Genomic DNA, 19,113 nt, shown 5'->3' with positions numbered 1-19,113 from the left:
TTGAAGGGGTACGGGACTATAAAAAGTTTGGGAACCACTGCTCTAGAACATCCAAAAAGTTTCAGCCACATCTGTACAGATCAAGATGCCCACCAGATTCAGCGAGCATCTCTAACTACTACATTAATAAATTATGAGACATTCAGGCACTAAAACGTGAATCCACACACTCTCAATCTCCCTTCTCCAGAAAGATCAGATCACCCAGGGAAGGTATACAGTATGGGCCCATCTCATTAAAGTTGCATGGAGTAGCGTTGGGCGGCTATCAGTGAGATGGGAGGGATGGGAGCATGGCAACATGCACTGGTGATATCAAAGATACAGAAATAGCCTCAGTAACACCCCCTGTACCCCCTCCCATGCTCCCATAGCCACGACTTGGCAGCGGTCTCTGGCTCTTGTTGGACAGAGGAACAGGTGAGGACAGGGAGGGAGGCAGGGGGCGGGAGAGCCAACCGTTAACTGTGCTTTTGAAGAGAAAAACACAGCTGCTCCAGAAAAAAAATCTAATGTTTGGAGAAGTGCCTTGATCCAGAGGCAGAATGGAATGAGACGCCACGTGAGCACGGAGAAACGAACAGCATGACAGATTACTTTCCTCAGTGCTTGAAAAGGAAAAGCAGTATAGAACCCACGAGGCTGACTTCCGTCTCTCTTGATCTCCCTCACTCTCTCTCTCTTTCTCCTTTGTCAGGTTAGGGTATTGACCAATGCCCACTCCCAGTTCTTACTGAGTTGAGGACAAACTAAAGGAATGAAGACAACAACAAATTGCTTTTAAGCTCTCTGTCCATGTTGTGTGGCGTTCTGTATTCACTGTGTTAGGAACAAAACTAATTCTGCCTTAAAAAATTAAGGGAATTTTCAACACACTTGCATAATGTTCAAGTGTTAATAACTCCCAACACCTCAGTTTCTAATATACAGTATGTCTATATAAATCACACTGAGAATTGTGCCAGCACAATCCAAATGTCGTCCTACATCAGCAGTATGAGTCACCGTGTTCATGTGAGTCACAGCCCCTCTCCATCTGTGTGGATCAACTGAGTGATGGCTTCTCAGACACGGTGCTCATACCAGGTGAGGTTCCTGAAGCCATGCCTGGACTGAAAACAGCCACTAGCCTCGTCGACCCCATCACATCAGTGTTTGCAGAGATGAAGGTAATGGGTAAAAGCAATAGAAGGAAAACTCCCCTGAGCCTATTGAGATGCTTGGTGGAACCATCTTTATATAGCTTCACCTGTCCAGTCCCTTCAGATCTTTAAAACATAATAGAAGTAGCTAATTGTCAGTGGCACGCCACAGCCAAGTGACACCAACTTGTAGCAACAGGTAGAGGTAACACATTCACAAAAATAGAGGTAGTGTATTCTCATATGTAGACAGACATAACAAGCCCTTGTCTCTACGGTTGACTCTTGTACTACTTCCTTTAAGGACAGGGGGTGCTGTTTTCACTTTTGGGGAAAATCGTATCCAATTTAAACGGCCTCGTACTCAATTCTTGCTCGTACAATATGCATATTATTATTAATATTGGATAGAAAACACTCTCTAGTTTCTAAAACCGTTCTAATTATTTCTCTAAGTGAAACAGAACTCTTTTTACAGCCCATTTCCTATCCGGAAGTGAGATTTCCAAAAGCGAGGTCTCTCTTCAAGAGCTTGTCTATAAAAGGGCATGTCACTTATGACTGTAGAAACACGTCATACACCTTCCCCTGGGTGTCATGCGGAAGTGAGAGCAGAAATGACTTGATTATCTCGTTCTGGGATTGAATACAACCTCTTGGAGTGAGAGGTCCGCCATTATTTTTTTTTGGAAGGCGCGAAGTTGGACCTGGAATCGCCTCCTGGAAAACCGTCGTTAAATATGATGGTGTGGTGAATATGATCTCCGGCTTCGATTTTATTTGATACATGTCACAATATCATCCTAAAGTATGTTTTTTCAATATAGTTTAATTATATTATTGAAATTTATTCGGGACTTTAGACGTGATGCGTTGGAGGAATTTGTTCAAGAAGGAGAGGTTAGCGCCGCACGGCCAGTGTGCTTGCTAATTCAAGAGGGAAATAGTTCGTTCTGGATCCAAACAAAGACGGTTCTGAACAAAGGACCCCTTGTACAACATTCTGATGGAAGATCAACAAAGATAAGGACCCAATTTGGGATGCTATTTCATATATCTGTCGAACTGTGCTATCGCTACCGTTTGCCTTGAATCAATGCTGTTGTGTGATAGCTATTGTAGTAAGCTAATATAACGATATATTGTGTTTTCGCTGTAAAACACTTCAAAAATCGGAAATATTGGCTGTATTCACAAGATCTTTGTCTTTCATTTGCTATCCACCATATATTTCTCTGAAATGTTTTATGATGAGTAATTAGGTAGTTGACGTTGGTGTCTGTATTTACTCTGGCTACTCCCGTGCTATTTCTGACTGTAGCTATGATGGTAGCAGTAATGTAAAACTGATTTATAGCTCAAATATGCACATTTTTTAAACAAAACATAGATTTATTGTGTAACATGTTATAGGACTGTCATCTGAGGGAGTTGTTTCTAGGTTAGTTAGGTTGGTTCTAGGTTAGTTAGGTTGGCTTTGTGCATGCTACCTGCATGCTACCGGTGCTGTGAAAAATGTCTGTCTGTCTTTTGTATTTGGTGGTGAGCTAACATAAATATACGTGGTGTTTTCGCTGTAAAACATTTTAAAAATCGGAAATATTGGCTATATTCACAAGATCTTTGTCTTTCATTTGCTATCCACCATATATTTTTCTGAAATGTTTTATGATGTGTAATTAGGTAGTTGACGTTGGTGTCTGTATTTACTCTGGCTACTCCCGTGCTATTTCTGACTGTAGCTATGATGGTAGCAGTAATGTAAAACTGATTTATAGCTCAAATATGCACATTTTTCGAACAAAACATAGATTTATTGTATAACATGTTATAAGACTGTCATCTGATTAAGTTGTTTCTTGGTTTCTTTGGTTTGTTCTAGGTTAGTTTGGTTGATTTTGATTTTGCTACCTGTGCTGTGAAAAATGTCTGTGCTTTTTTCTATTTGTTGGTGAGCTAACATAAATATATATTGTGTTTTCCCTGTAAAACATTTAAAAAATCGGACATGTTGGCTGTATTCACAAGATGTGTATCTTTCATTAGCTGTATTGGACTTGTTAATGTGTGAAAGTTAAATATTTCTAAAAAAATATTTTTTGAATTTCGCGCTCTGCCTTTTCAGTGGAATGTGGGAGGAGTTCCGCTAGCGGAACGCAGGGGCTAGACAGGTTAAAAAACAGTGGTTGAGTGCATTCTACTAGGTGGTAGAGAATCTTGGTCTCCCCACATAACACTGCTTTGTCACTTCAGTCGTGTAGGTCTCAGGAGAACTCAGCCGGTTAGTGACAGTTACAGCCACAGACAGGGTGATGAAGGTTCAAATGATATGGTGTCAAAAGCCAAAAACACTCTGACAGTATTGAATGAATTGTTTATAATTCCTAAATCACCTCAACCTTTATTTCAGTTGGGTGCTACTAACACAGGAGGGGAGTGAGTAGTAGATCGTGGTGAGAACCTGACCCTGTGACTGTAACCCTAATTATGAGTCTTAATGCAAATAGTGAGGTCAGATTTGGTCCCGTTGTCACGATCGTCTTGAGGATAATGAGTGGACCAAGGCGCAGCGTGTGAAAAATACATTCTCTTTTATTAGAGACGAGTTAAACACGAAACGAACACATAACAAAACAAAACAACAAACGACCGTGAAGCTACAAACATAAGTGCAATACAAAAGCTACAAACGTTTTACATAGACACGAAGAACGCACGAACAGGTAAGACTAGCCAAACGAACGAACAAACGAAACAGTCCCGTGTGGTGCAACAGACACAGACACAGGAACAATCACCCACAAACAAACAGTGAGAACACGGGCGGCTCTGAAGGCTCAGGACAGATGGGCGGCTTTGAAGGCTCAGTACAGACGGGCGGCTTTGCAGGCTCAGTACAGACGGGCGGCTTTGAAGGCTCAGTACAGACAGGCAGTTCAGGCGGCGCTTGGCAGACGGACAGCTCAGACGGCGTTGGGCAGACGGGCAGTTCAGGCGCCGCTGGGCAGACGGACAGCTCAGACGGCGTTGGGCAGACGGGCAGTTCAGGCGCCGCTGGGCAGACGGCAGACTCTGGCCGGCTGAGGCGCACTCTAGGCCTAGTGCGTGGTGCCGGAACTGGAGGTACCGGGCTAAGGACACGCACCTTCAGGCTAGTGCGGGGAGCAGCAACAGGACGCACAGGACTCTGGAGACGCACAGGAGGCTTGGTGCCTGGTGTAGGCACTGGTGGTAATGGGCAGGAGACACGCACCATAGGGCTAGTGCGTGGAGGGGGAACAGGGCTCTGGAGACGCACAGGAGGCTTGGTGCATGGTGCCGGAACTGGTGGTACCGGGCTGAAGACACGCACCATAGGGCTAGTGCGTGGAGGAGGAACAGGGCTCTGGAGATGCACAGGAAGCCTGGTGCGTGGTGTAGGCACTGGTGGTACTGGGCTGGGGCGGGGAGGTGGCGCCGGAAATACCGGACCGTGCAGGCGTACTGGCTCCCTTGAGCACTGAGCCTGCCCAACCTTACCCGGTTGTATGCTCCCCGTAGCCCGACCAGTGCGTGTAGGCTGTGTAGGCGAACCGGGGACACCATGCGTAAGGCTGGTGCCATGTATGCCGGCCCGAGGAGACGCACTGGAGGCCAGATGCGTTGGGCCGGCTTCATGACATCCGGCTCAATACTCAATCTAGCCCTGCCATAACCCGCACCGGGCTATGCACACGTACAGGAGACACCGTGCGCTCTACCGCATAACAAGGTGTCTGCCCGTACTATCGCGCTCCACGGTAAGCTCGGGGAGTTGGCGCAGGTCTCCTACCTGACTTCGCCACACTCCCTTGTAGCCCCCCCCCCCCCAAGACATTTTTGGGTTTGACTCTCGGGCTTCCAGCCTTGCTTCCGTGCTGCCTCCTCATATCGCCTCCTCTCGGCTTTAGCTGCCTCCAGCTCTTCACGAGGGAGGCGATATTCTCCCGGTTGAGCCCAAGGTCCCTTACCTTCCAGTATCTCCTCCCAAGTCCAAGAATCCTTTATGCGCTGCTCCTGCTGCTGCTTAGTCCCGGTTTGGTGGCTAATTCTGTCACGATCGTCTTGAGGATAATGAGTGGACCAAGGCGCAGCGTGTGAAAAATACATTCTCTTTTATTAGAGACGAGTTAAACACGAAACGAACACTTATAACAAAACAAAACAACAAACGACCGTGAAGCTACAAACGTAAGTGCAATACAAAAGCTACAAACGTTCTACATAGACACGAAGAACGCACGAACAGGTAAGACTAGCCAAACGAACGAACAAACGAAACAGTCCCGTGTGGTGCAACAGACACAGACACAGGAACAATCACCCACAAACAAACAGTGAGAACAGCCTACCTTAATATGGTTCTCAATCAGAGGAAACGTCAAACACCTGCCCCTAATTGAGAACCATATCAGGCAACACATTTAACCCAACATAGAAACACATAACATAGAATGCCCACCCCAACTCACGCCCTGACCAACTAAACACATACAAAAACAAGGAAAACAGGTCAGGAACGTGACACCCGTAGTCTCACCATGAGGAAGTGGAATGGACACATAGGGTGCCGTTGACGTGGTTCTACAACTAGACGTTAACACGTTTTTATTCATTTTGTTCATTCAAAGTGTGAAGCCTGTCTGAACCAAGCCATGCAAATAACTTGTGTCAAATTTAGAGAGCAAATTCAGTGGAACGCACCAGCTCCTTTTTGGCTAAGCTGAGTTGGAGATTACAATAGCAGGTAATGATGGTACTCTCCAAACGCAACCCTTATAACCCACACAGCAACACACTGTTTACTGACCTTTGACACAGGAGCAATGAGGTACCATTGTGATAAATCTGGTCATACACTGACATGCATGAGGAAACAATTGGCTAATGGCAACGCTGGTAAACACTTGGGTTGGTTCCATTGTTTCACTGCTGTATAGTAAAATGCTTTTCCATAGAGGGAGTATAAGTGGTGCTGTTCAATAGGAGGACCTGCAGGGCCTAACAGGATCCCATTACAGGGATGAGTCAGACGCAGCTGACAGGGAGTCATAGCATCCTCTGAATTATTTCTACTGTACGTGTGAGATCATTCTGATAGCATCTAATGCTGGGCCTCTAATCAGACCTGCTCCAATCCTTTCTCATCATCATCCCACACTTCCCATCAATCCAAAAAAAATTCTGTTTCGCTTTTACTCTGGCCATGCTTATCCATTACCTACTGCACCAGCCTGTTGTGTTGGAAGCAACGGAGGCCCGCCTCAGTAATGGTGTGGGAAACACCGCTCTTACTCTGGCCATGCTTATCCATTACCTACTGCACCAGCCTGTTGTGTTGGAAGCAACAGAGGCCCACCTCAGTAATGGTGTGGGAAACACCGCTCTTACTCTGGCCATGCTTATCCATTACCTACTGCACCAGCCTGTTGTGTTGGAAGCAACGGAGGCCCACCTCAGTAATGGTGTGGGAAACACCGCTCTTACTCTGGCCATGCTTATCCATTACCTACTGCAGCAGCCTGTTGTGTTGGAAGCAACGGAGGCCCACCTCAGTAATGGTGTGGGAAACACCGCTCTTACTCTGGCCATGCTTATCCATTACCTACTGCACCAGCCTGTTGTGTTGGAAGCAACGGAGGCCCACCTCAGTAATGGTGTGGGAAACACCGCTCTTACTCTGGCCATGCTTATCCATTACCTACTGCACCAGCCTGTTGTGTTGGAAGCAACGGAGGCCCACCTCAGTAATGGTGTGGGAAACACCGCTCTTACTCTGGCCATGCTTATCCATTACCTACTGCACCAGCCTGTTGTGTTGGAAGCAACGGAGGCCCACCTCAGTAATGGTGTGGGAAACACCGCTCTTACTCTGGCCATGCTTATCCATTACCTACTGCACCAGCCTGTTGTGTTGGAAGCAACGGAGGCCCGCCTCAGTAATGGTGTGGGAAACACCGCTCTTACTCTGGCCATGCTTATCCATTACCTACTGCACCAGCCTGTTGTGTTGGAAGCAACGGAGGCCCACCTCAGTAATGGTGTGGGAAACACCGCTCTTACTCTGGCCATGCTTATCCATTACCTACTGCAGCAGCCTGTTGTGTTGGAAGCAACGGAGGCCCGCCTCAGTAATGGTGTGGGAAACACCGCTCTTACTCTGGCCATGCTTATCCATTACCTACTGCACCAGCCTGTTGTGTTGGAAGCAACGGAGGCCCACCTCAGTAATGGTGTGGGAAACACCGCTCTTACTCTGGCCATGCTTATCCATTACCTACTGCACCAGCCTGTTGTGTTGGAAGCAACGGAGGCCCGCCTCAGTAATGGTGTGGGAAACACCGCTCTTACTCTGGCCATGCTTATCCATTACCTACTGCAGCAGCCTGTTGTGTTGGAAGCAACGGAGGCCCACCTCAGTAATGGTGTGGGAAACACCGCTCTTACTCTGGCCATGCTTATCCATTACCTACTGCACCAGCCTGTTGTGTTGGAAGCAACGGAGGCCCGCCTCAGTAATGGTGTGGGAAACACCGCTCTTACTCTGGCCATGCTTATCCATTACCTACTGCAGCAGCCTGTTGTGTTGGAAGCAACGGAGGCCCACCTCAGTAATGGTGTGGGAAACACCGCTCTTACTCTGGCCATGCTTATCCATTACCTACTGCACCAGCCTGTTGTGATGGAAGCAACGGAGGCCCACCTCAGTAATGGTGTGGGAAACACCGCTCTTACTCTGGCCATGCTTATCCATTACCTACTGCACCAGCCTGTTGTGTTGGAAGCAACGGAGGCCCGCCTCAGTAATGGTGTGGGAAACACCGCTCTTACTCTGGCCTACTTTATATCATTACCGTTTCTGCAGCAAAACATTCTGAGCTACAACTATTCATCTCCCATCCAACCTTGTTTTGATCTTGACAACAACATTCTGAGTGGATAGGTGAGGTGTGTCCCATCTAGGCAGGTACCTTCAAACTCTTCTCCATATTCCAACCCCCAAAAACCCCTTTTTCATTTAAAGATCATTTTGTCTTGTTACATTGCTCTTACCACAACTCCCCCAGTCAGTGGATAACATTTGAGTTAACATAGCATTTCTGGCAAGGCTGGAGTGTGATCTAAATACATTAAAATGAGAAAAAGAGTACTGAGCGTTTACAGCCTGTTGAATCCATCATCATCCTCCCTGCCAGAGTTTAATGGCCCTGATGCAAACGCTAAAAGTACAGCAGCACTGGAATCAGGCAGTTTGGACCAGTGCATTAATGAGTCATGCCCCCCTCCACCCTGTCTTCTAGAACATGTGGAACACCTAGGCATTGAGGTGTCACTATAAACTAGCCTTTGCTATCCACTTTTAAAATGGAAGGCTCCTCATTTGGGTTCATCCTTGACTCAATACCAGTCCCCTAAACAGTCTGCTGGATTCAACAACTCTGCATCTTTGTAACAAGGGGTGAGTCCAAAATGCACAATGCACAAGCAGCACAACCATAACATATGCATCTGGGCGGCAGGCAGCCTAGCGATTATAGCGTTGGGGCAGTAAGAAAAGTCCCGGGTTTGAATCCCTGAGCCGATGAGGTGAAAAATCTGCTGATGTTCCCTTAAGCAAGGCACTTAACCCTAATTGCTCCAAAGGTCACCGTTGATAATGGCTGACCCTGGCCGTGACCCCACTCTCCGAGGGTGTCTCAGGGGAGGTGGGATATGCAAAAAATACACTTCCAATACCCACTTGTACATGTGTGAAATAGGACACATACAAGCCCCCACCAAACTGTTATTATTACCAGACACAGAGTGGTTTCTGTTCATCTCATTCACACCTTGAGTCCAGCCCATGATTACATTCAGCATGGCATCTTTCCGGAGGGAGGATGAGGACTTATGGTCTGCCCCGTGCCAGGCTTTGGAGACTTCTATAGGTTGGCATGGAAACTAGCAGCCCATCCTCATCTAACCCACTACTCCCCTCACCCTCCTGATGGGCAGCTGGAGGCTCACTAGCACAGACCCACCACTCCCATTCAGAACACAGAGGGAGAGAGAGGGGAGGTAGAGGTAGACAGAGAGGGAAGGGAGGTAGAGGTAGACAGAGAGGGAAGGGAGATAGAGGTAGACAGAGAGGGAAAGGAGGTAGAGGTAGACAGAGAGGGAAGGGAGGTAGAGGTGGTAGAAGTAGATAGAGAGGGAAGGGAGGTAGAGGTAGACAGAGAGAGAGTGCAGAGAGAGAGATAGCAGAGAGAGAGAGCAGAGATAGAGAGAGCAGGGATAGAGAGATAGCAGAGAGAAAGCAGAGATAGAGAGAGCAGAGAGAGCAGAGAGAGAGAGAGAGAGCAGAGAGAGAGAGAGCAGAGATAGGGAGAGCATAGAGAGAGAGAGAGCAGAGATAGAAAGAGGAGAGAGAGAGAGCAGAGATAGAGAGAGCAGAGAGAGAGCAGAGATAGAGAGAGAAAGCAGAGAGAGAGAGAGAAAGAGAGAGAGAGAGTGTGAGGGAGAGAGTGAGGCCTGGGGATTAAACAATCATCCAGATTGAATTACCTCTGTCCAATCAAAGACAGAGAGAGAGAGAAATGGAGAAGAAGACAAACAGACGTCAATAAACATTGTTGGTTTTACTCCCTAACATGACAAAGACACTTGCATGGTTTTACTCCCTAACATGACAAAGACACTTGCATGGTTTGCGCTGTGTGTTTGTGTGCATGTTGTTTGTGTCATTGCTATGCTATAACACTAAAAGGCCCACTCCCAATGACACACTTTCCTGGCGCTGACCCCCAGCGTGCTATAGCCTGGCATGAGAAGCCAGTTGGCAAACACTAGCGAGCATGACACAAAAAAGTGCATTTCAAAAAGAAGTTTGCTTTGTTCTGTCTCTGTTCTTTTTTCTATCCTGTCTCCCTTTCTTCCCCACTTTCTCCTGCTTTCTCTCTCTTCCAACTCTCTCCCCCCTTCGTCCCTCCCTCCCTTCCTCCATTGCATCATTCCCTTTAGACAAACAGAAAACATCTCCTCCCCTTCAGGACAAAGCCAAGGCTAACGGACTGCTTGCGGTAAGCCTATGTTTTAATTCAAATGTAAGGAGCTAAATCTTTATGTGCCTCAACACTGAATGAATCACTGAGCAGGTTGCTAGAATGGTTTCATTGAAGAAAAGCTGTGGTTGTGAAGTGAAATCCACCCGTTCTGGGACTGATCAGGCTCATCTAAAATTCAAACAGATGATCTTTCTCACACTGCTTTCCCTCATACCATCCCCTTGACTGACTCAATAAGAACAGGTCCAGGAAGAGAAACTAGTGCAAATAAACACTGCAGCCTTTAGTTAGGAAGTATGATGATACCAATGAGGAAGCAGAAAGTATAGTGTGGGGCTGTGGGCTGAAAACAGTCTCAAAATGGATCTAGTGCTTAGCAGTGTTGAGCTGACAAACTGGATCGGCGCCTGTAGCACATGCTCCACTTCAAGATAGCAAATCATGTGCAGAGCGTTTCAGAAATCCACTGGGCAATGAGGTTATCGGCTTAAGTGAAAGCACACTGCCAGGCATGACTTGATAACTCACAAATCAAACAAAAGAGGTTTGTGTGCAACCCAATGGACTAAGACCTCATCAACCCAATAGAATAAGACCTCATCAAGCCAAAGGAACTAAGACCCAGTGAATTCATGTCTACGGGGTATTCCAGTATTGAGATAACAGAGGAATGATAATGACTGAACACCTCCCTCTGCAACTGGATCCTGGACTTTCTGATGGGCCGCCCCCAGATGGTGAGGTAAGGCAACACCACATCCGCCATACTGACCCTCAACACCATCCGCCACGCTGACCCTCAACACAATCCGCCATGCTGACCCTCAACACCATCCGCCACGCTGACCCTCAACACCATCCGCCACGCTGACCCTCAACACCATCCGCCATGCTGACCCTCAACACCACATCCGCCATGCTGACCCTCAACACCATCCGCCATGCTGACCCTCAACACCACATCCGCCATGCTGACCCTCAACACCACATCCGCCACGCTGACCCTTAACACCATCCGCCATGCTGACCCTCAACACCACATCCGCCATGCTGACCCTCAACACCATCCGCCACGCTGACCCTCAACACCATCCGCCACGCTGACCCTCAACACCATCCGCCACGCTGACCCTCAACACCATCCGCCACGCTGACCCTCAACACCATCCGCCACGCTGACCCTCAACACCATCCGCCACGCTGACCCTCAACACCATCCGCCACGCTGACCCTCCCAAGACTGTGGCCACGCACGACTCCAACACCATCATTACGTTTGCCGTTGACACAAGGGTGGTAGGCCTGATCACCGACGACAATGAAACAGCCGATAGGGAGGAGGTCAGAGACCTGGCAGTGTGGTGCCAGGACAGCAACCTCTCCCTCAACGTGAGCAAGACAAAGAGGAAAACGAGGGCCGAGCATACCCCCATTCACATTGACAGGGCACTAGTGGAGCAGGTCGAGAGCTTCTTGGTGTCCACATCACTAAGGATCAATGTTCCAATGTTACCCGCTTTAAGTTAGTTTTAACAGTGGCCAAGTAGTCTACTGTAGCTATTTGATCATAATGTAGGCCTACCAGAGTGGCCTACCATCAGAAACAAGGGGGGAAATGCATCCCATTACATTTGAACATGGAAATAGCTGTTCTATCGTTCAGCCAATGTGTGGTGTTCAACATAGGCCTACATTCCATGACTTTTGACTTTTGAAAAAAACATGCAGGGCTTGACATTAACCTGTTTATCCTTCAGACAAAGGAGGTGACTGAAAATGTTGTTGTGTTGTTTGATGCAAGAAACCACTTTACAAAATAAAATGCATCATTATTCACATACCATTATTACGGAGAATCAGACAAATTATGCTACCCTCTGCCTATTGGACACAACACTGCCCCTTTAAGACAAAAAAAGCTCCTTACCTGACTCGCTTTTCAAAATGCAAACCTTTTGTGCTTTTGTAGGAAGCAATCACTCCCCCCATTGATGACTACAAATTATCTAAAACTGGACTATTAACTCACTAACTAGCAAAGGATATGAACAAATGTCCAAATGTGCACACGTCGGTAGATGTAGCTCTCGCTTTGACCTCAAAACAAGCTCATCTACTGATGACCGCTCATGCTGTAAAAACAGTCCAGTTCAATGTGACTGGCACAGATCCTTATATGGATTGATCTATTTGCATATAGGCCTACTGCAGCTCTGATTGGTTTAGGGGCACCGGTGTGTGTAGAGTACGGGCCTGAGTTCTTGTCAATGCAATAGAATCCTACTCTGATGCGTTCTGCCTACAACAAAATCTCTTGCATAGTTCGTTTTGCATACTAAGTCTTGCATTGTTAATTTTGTTTCTGTATGTTGCATTGAAAGTGGCTAATATTGCGTTGATTCGATCACAATTCCCACAGTAAAGGGAAACGATGATAGTGTTATCTCTAGAAAGTTGAGTGAAGTTCAATTTTACGCTTCTCTGCGCAGGCTGATATTTCTTCTACGCAGCAGTCCCAGGGGAGCTGCGCACCCGCGCGCAGCTTAGAGGGAACATTGCTAAGGACCTATCATGGTCCAAACACACCAACACTGTCGTGAAGAGGACACGACAACGCCTATTCCGTCTCAGGAGGCTGAAAAGATTTGGCATGTGAGCTCAGATCCTCAAAAAGTTCTACAGCTGCACCATCAAGAGCATCCATCGCTGCCTGGTATGGCAACTGCTCTGCATCCGACCGCAAGGCACTAAAGAGGGTAGTGCGTACGGCCCAGTACATCATCGGGGCCGAGCTCCCTGCCATCCAGGACCTCTATACTAGGCGGTGACAGAGGAAGGCCCTAAAAATGGTCAAAGTCCCCGGCCACCCAAGTCATAGACTGTTCTCTCCGCTACCGCACGGCAAGCGGTACCGGAGCGCCGAGTCTAGGTCTAAGAGGCTTCTAAACAGCTTCTACCCCCAAGCCATAAGACTGCTGAACAGTTAATAAAATGGCTACCTGGACTATTTACATTGACCGTCTTATTTTATTATTGTTTATTCACATGTTTTACACGGACTCTTTTGCACAGGCTCCATGTACACTCACTGGACTCTAACCACACACTCACACATACTACACTGACACTCCAACACACACACATATGGACACACACACACACAAAACACATACACACATGCATATTGACGCCACACACATACACATACATTCACATTCCTACACACTCTTCACATACACTGCTGTTACTCTCTGTTTATTATCTATGCACAGTCACTTTACTCCTACCTACATGAACATATTACCTCAATTACCTTGACTAACCCGTACCCCTGCACATTGACTCGGTACCGGTACCCCTTTCTATATAGCCACTTTATTGTTCTTTTCTTCTGTTACTCTTTTTCATTTAGTTATTTTGCAAATTTTTCTTACTTACTTTTTGAAAACTTTGAATTGTTGGCTCGTAAGTAAGCATTTCGCGGTTGTATTCGATGTGACAAATAACATTTGATTTGATAAACTTCATGGACTAAAGTTTCTTGTTGTGTGCTGGTGTTACCTAGGGGATTGTCCCTCCAAGTCTTGACGAGTCATTTGAAGAAGGTTATGCGGTCAGTTTCTGAGAGGAAGTACTGTTTGGTGCTCTGACCAATAACCCTCTAACACACAAAGCAGAAGAGAGAAAAAGACTGTTTCAAAATACCCCACAGGGAAGAAACATCTTCCTTATTTGGGCAAAGAACAACACTCAGAAGGAACTAATTCAGTCAATATGTCCATGGCTCATATCTGCCAGTCTAACTTAGTTGTCTCTTTGGTTGAGGACAGTATAAGCATCATAGTGAATTGGGAACCGGGAATGTGGTTAGGTATGTAAAAAGTGTAGTGAAACACACCAGACATCATAGCGAAAGTGGACAGAGACTGAATCAGAACATGACAGACGTCAGGCTGGAACAGGTTGGTCAGCGAGGTGAAATCGGCGCTCTCCCACTTGCCAGAGCTCGCTCCTCACAGCTGTCCCAACTACGGGGAGGCCTTTCCTCTCAGATCTCCATGAAACCTGACCTCATGCCCGCACTGTCTTGAAAAATAATGCTGGGTTGACATTTGGCCCTAAAAGCCACGAGGAAAGTCGAGAAAGGCACTTTCTTTGTTGACCATAGACTTTAGACCTACCTGCTAGCCACTTGATATGGACCCAAGCTACTTGTTGCGCAGGGTCATCAGTTACAGATCTGAAAGAATAGAATTTGGCCAACCCGTTGGCTGCATAGAGTTCCAGCCATATTGTTAACAGCCATCAGATTCTCACAGGTCTAAAAAGACCCTTGGAAAAGTGTAGGGAAAGGGGGCTAGCAGGTTGATTACAGACTGGACCTGTGACTCATGCTCCCTCCATCGTAAAAATCTCTCTCAGGACTGCTGACACTTAATAAGTGATGGCAGTCAACTCAAGTGAAGGCTTGGTGGGTGAATATACAAGCTGCACTGACGTCACCCACCTTAACATGCTCCATGACAGAATGTCAATGGGAAATGATCATGAATTCACCATTTTATCTGACAATGATAAAAGCTAATGTTCTATCTGGTGGGGTTTCCAAAGGGAAGCTTTCCTTTGCTATTGTCTCCTGAGGTTAGTTATTTTGGGGTACTTAGCTCTGGGTGGTTTTATTTATCATTCTGTGACAAATGACTGAAAAGGGCACTACATTGATACGCTTGGTGACCTCTTCAAGTGACCAAAACCCATTTCTTTGCCACATATGCCTTGATATTCAACTCTCAAAGGCTACTTTCCCTCAAAGCTGTGAATATGTTAGGATTGATTCGATCACAGTTTGGAATCTTCAGAGTCTGTCAGATTCCACTGTGATCCCTGGAGTTCTGTTTACTATTGGAGTAAGGTGTTAAAGTGGTCCCTTAGAAGCTGCCAACACATCCTCCTGTAAGCTTCAGCTGAGCTTGGCAGAATACTAATACCCTGCAACTCTAAAGCAAGCCCAGCAAGAGAACTGTCAGTGCCCGATCGCAGTCAGTGTGTGTGTGTGTGTGTGTGTGTGTGTGTTTGTGCGCGTGCGTGCGTACATGTGCGTTTGTAGCAAATTCCCTGTAACTCTCAGCTAAGCGGTTTAAAACGGCCTCTGCCTTGTATCAAGCACCACATTGACTCTGACTATGTGGCTCATTATTGCTTCTGTTTAATATCTGTAGCAATCACCCTGACACATCACAGGCTGGCTCTGTCACTATGGTTACCACAACGTTCATTAAGGCCTTAATATTGCAACACCACAACCATGCGGGTGCTGTTGTGCTGTCTCGTAGCTATGCCTGGAGCTCTCTGTTCTCAGTGAGCCTGACCACGGCACTTACTGCGCGCCTTATTACCATCTAGGGTTATCTCTACGACAAGTCCTTCTGTCATAAGGCTAGACCCATGTGCTAGAGTTCTCTGGAGACTTCCTCTATTAATAAACACTCTATGAGCGTAGATTTGAGATGGGGATACTTTCTAATCTTCTGTCAAGCTGTTTTGCTGTGAACAACTAACAGGAGTAATGAATCAGACTTCAGCCATTCAAAGCACTCTAACTGACGTCTGACTGCAATGATAACAGACACTGTAGGTCAAAGAACTGAAGTATAGTGTAGAGCAGACATACAGTGGAGTTTTTTCATCTATAATGTTGGGTATCCAGTGAGGTGGAAGGTGTGCTGCAGCTCAGGTTTGTTGCTGACAGGGAGAGAGAGAGAGAGAGAAGCAGAGAGAGAGACGGAGAGAGAGAAGGAGAGGGGACAGACAGACAGACAGACAGACAGACAGACAGACAGACAGACAGACAGACAGACAGACAGACAGACAGACAGACAGACAGACAGACAGACAGACAGACAGACAGACAGACAGACAAGGTGAGGGAGAGAGAATGAGAGAGAAGCAGAGAGAGAGACGGAGAGAGAGAAGGAGAGGGAGGGAGGGAGGGAGGGAGGGAGGGAGGGAGGGAGGGAGGGAGGGAGGGAGGGAGGGAGGGAGGGAGGGACGGACGGACGGACGGACGGACGGACGGACGGACGGACGGACGGACGGACGGACGGACGGACGGACAGACAGACAAGGTGAGGGAGAGAGAATGAGAGAGAGAGAGAGAAAAAGACAGAACTCGTTGGCTCACCAGCCCCAGAGGGATGATAGATGAGGCTTGGCGGGAGGATACAGAGATTTATGTGAAGCCTTAAGTGAACCTGAACACACACACACAAATACACACACACAAAGCTTTTGGAGTGGCTGATTTGGTCCACCAGTCTGAGTGGATCCAGAACAGAGGAGAGCATGTCTAGGGTATCTCTTGAGACTGCTACATGACCACATGGTTAAACACTTCCATATACTTACTGTATGTTGTCACTGGAAATACTGTCATTTATAAACCACCGTATGATGTCATAAAGTAGCCTATATTTCACAGTGTTGATGCTCAACAAGGACTATTACAATGTACCCCAAAATGTGTGTCTAAGATGTGCTGTTTCTGTTTGCATTTGAAAAGTTTAAAAAATACGTGTTCAATGCTCCAAAAAATGTCAAGGTGTGTAAATGTCAGCTGTTCAATGAAGAGGCGACACTTACCTCTTTCTCTGAGATGTAAAGTTGGTCCCCTTTGAGTATTACAAAACGATTTTTCCAGATCTCCCTAAATATCCCTTTGCCACAGAACTTGCGAATCCAACCGATTTTGTCTGGCTGCGTGTTGTGCTGGTTTGTGTCCTGCGGGCCCTGCATATTCAACGAAAGCAACAAAGTAGCAGTTCAAGACATGAAATTGCCAGAGCACCTAGTTTAGATTCGAAAGTGGGACTGAACAGACAAGAAAAAGAGGAGAGTCTTTTTGTGAGGCGACTCAGCCCCCTGTCATTTCCTTTGTCATGTAGATGCTGTCACATTCCTTGCGCGCACAGTTTTTCTTGGGCTAGTGTTTTTGTCACCATCTTATGATCTCAGTTAGGCTGCACCGACCACGTTAGACAATTACATTCCAAAAAATAAAGCTCGTTTTAAAATGATTCCGTTATACACAAAAAGAGCACTCCCTTAAAACGTTTGTCTTTCACAGCATCCACAACAAGCATTTCATCAGAACACTTTTAAACTCTACATTGCTAGATCTCTTGTCAAATATAATCGTGTTGATCAAGTTAAGATAGTGGGGGACATTCTCCAGTTAGACAATGAATAAATAAAGCAAATTAGCATGTCTAACAAATGCATCACTTTGGAGTTTGGACTGAGACTTGGCTACAAAGTAACCGAGTCAGTAACGTATCAAATAGCATTGACGTGTTTATTAAATACAACACTCGTTACATTGTAGCTTGTTGTTACATTCTTTGTAATAGCAGCTAACCAGAAACCCGTTATTACATTGAAGGTGAAGTGATCATCACTTGCATCGTTTCAGAACCTTACCCGTTTAGCTGAATTGTTTTTCTTCATTGTGAGGGATAGGACTGTCGATGACTATCCCCGACTTCACTCAGTTATAAATCCGCAATTTTGTACAATAGGCTGATGCCAAGAATGGCCGTAAATTCTGGACACGGGGTGTATATGCCCGTGACGCTCGAAAGCCGCCAGTAGCCTATGTGTTACTCCTGTCCTCGCCGCCTCCCTAGGCTGGAACACTTCAATTTTCTCCCTCTCTATTCCTTTGTAGTTATAACTGAATGCGGTTGGTCTAGCTACGCTCTCGCATGCTCTGACCACCGAACTGAACTGGTAGTGTCTAGTTACGCGGATGAGTCCGTTTCATTGCCTCCCTGTTGAGTCCCCCTCCCTCTCCCTCTCCTCTCTTCTCCAGGCTTTGGTTATTAGAGAGCATGCAGCTGGGAGACTGGATAGCCTTCTCCCCCGCTCTGTAACTCGATGGCTCAATCTCTCTAAAACCCAAGCTGTAGGGCTACCGAGTCATGATATCATCACGGAAAATAAGGAATGAAGGCACAAGGTTCGTGTGAAAGACGCAAATATGGAAATGACAGGCTGTAGAAAGTGGGGGTGTGTGGGAGGGGGTGTTAGGCTACAAGTACAGTGATGTCTAGAAAATGTTAAATTGCACTCTCTAACTTTTGTATAATTTCAGCCGGAAGTGATGCTCAAGAGCCAAAAGTGGTCCCCTTTTTTTGTGTACCATGTCATCAAATTGTGTAGGATGTCAAACATTTCATATATGTTACATCCTGTTCAATTGGTATATGTTACAAATTCAATTCGTAATATACTATATCTTACAAAGTTGATGTGTTTAAGATCCTGGAGGGATGTCTAGGGTATCTCATCCACACTGAGCTAAAGGCTAGAGCTGCCGCTTTCAAGGAGCGGAACTCTAACCCGGAAGCTTATAAGAAATTCCGCTATGCCCTCCGATGAACCATCTTTAATTATGTTGTGATGTTCTAATGATGAAGCAGATGCTAAACTACTGGACTGTTTTGCACAGACTGGAATATGTTCCGGCATTCCTCCGATGGCATTGAGGAGTACACCACATCAGTCATTGGCTTCATCAACATGATATGACGATGATGTTGTCCCCACAGTGACTGTACATACATACCCCAACCAGAAGCCAAAGATTACAGGCAACATCCACACTGAGCTAAAGGCTAGAGCTGCCGCTTTCAAGGAGCGGAACTCTAACCCGGAAGCTTATAAGAAATTCCGCTATGCCCTCCGATGAACCATCAAACTATAAGGGCACAAAGTGAGACCCAAATGCAGACACAGGAGGCAGATGGTTGAGCTCCGATATTTATTATAACAAAAGGGCTAGGCAAAAGGCAGGTCGGGGACATGCAAGAGTTCATAAACCAGGTCAGAGTCCAAACAGTACCAGGCGA

General features: G+C 46.5%; 1 protein-coding gene across 1 annotated transcript in view; it reads right to left on the bottom strand.

The window, feature by feature from the left end:
• Positions 1 to 18,049, bottom strand: part of plekho1b (pleckstrin homology domain containing, family O member 1b) — a 40,967-nt gene extending 22,918 nt beyond the window's left edge. The window contains exons 1-2 of the mRNA XM_038977339.1: positions 17,684 to 18,049; positions 16,847 to 16,993 (exon numbers count right to left, since the gene is read on the bottom strand). Coding sequence (XP_038833267.1) covers positions 16,847 to 16,993; positions 17,684 to 17,710 — 174 coding nt within the window. The 5' untranslated portion in view covers positions 17,711 to 18,049. The remainder of the gene's footprint in view (positions 1 to 16,846; positions 16,994 to 17,683) is intronic.
• Positions 18,050 to 19,113: the final 1,064 nt, after the last annotated feature.

Source organism: Salvelinus namaycush, chromosome 37, assembly GCF_016432855.1.
Source record: "Salvelinus namaycush isolate Seneca chromosome 37, SaNama_1.0, whole genome shotgun sequence".
NCBI classification, from domain to species: domain Eukaryota; kingdom Metazoa; phylum Chordata; class Actinopteri; order Salmoniformes; family Salmonidae; genus Salvelinus; species Salvelinus namaycush.
Note: the sequence above shows the minus strand (reverse complement) of the source record. Positions and strands in the feature narration are given on the sequence as shown.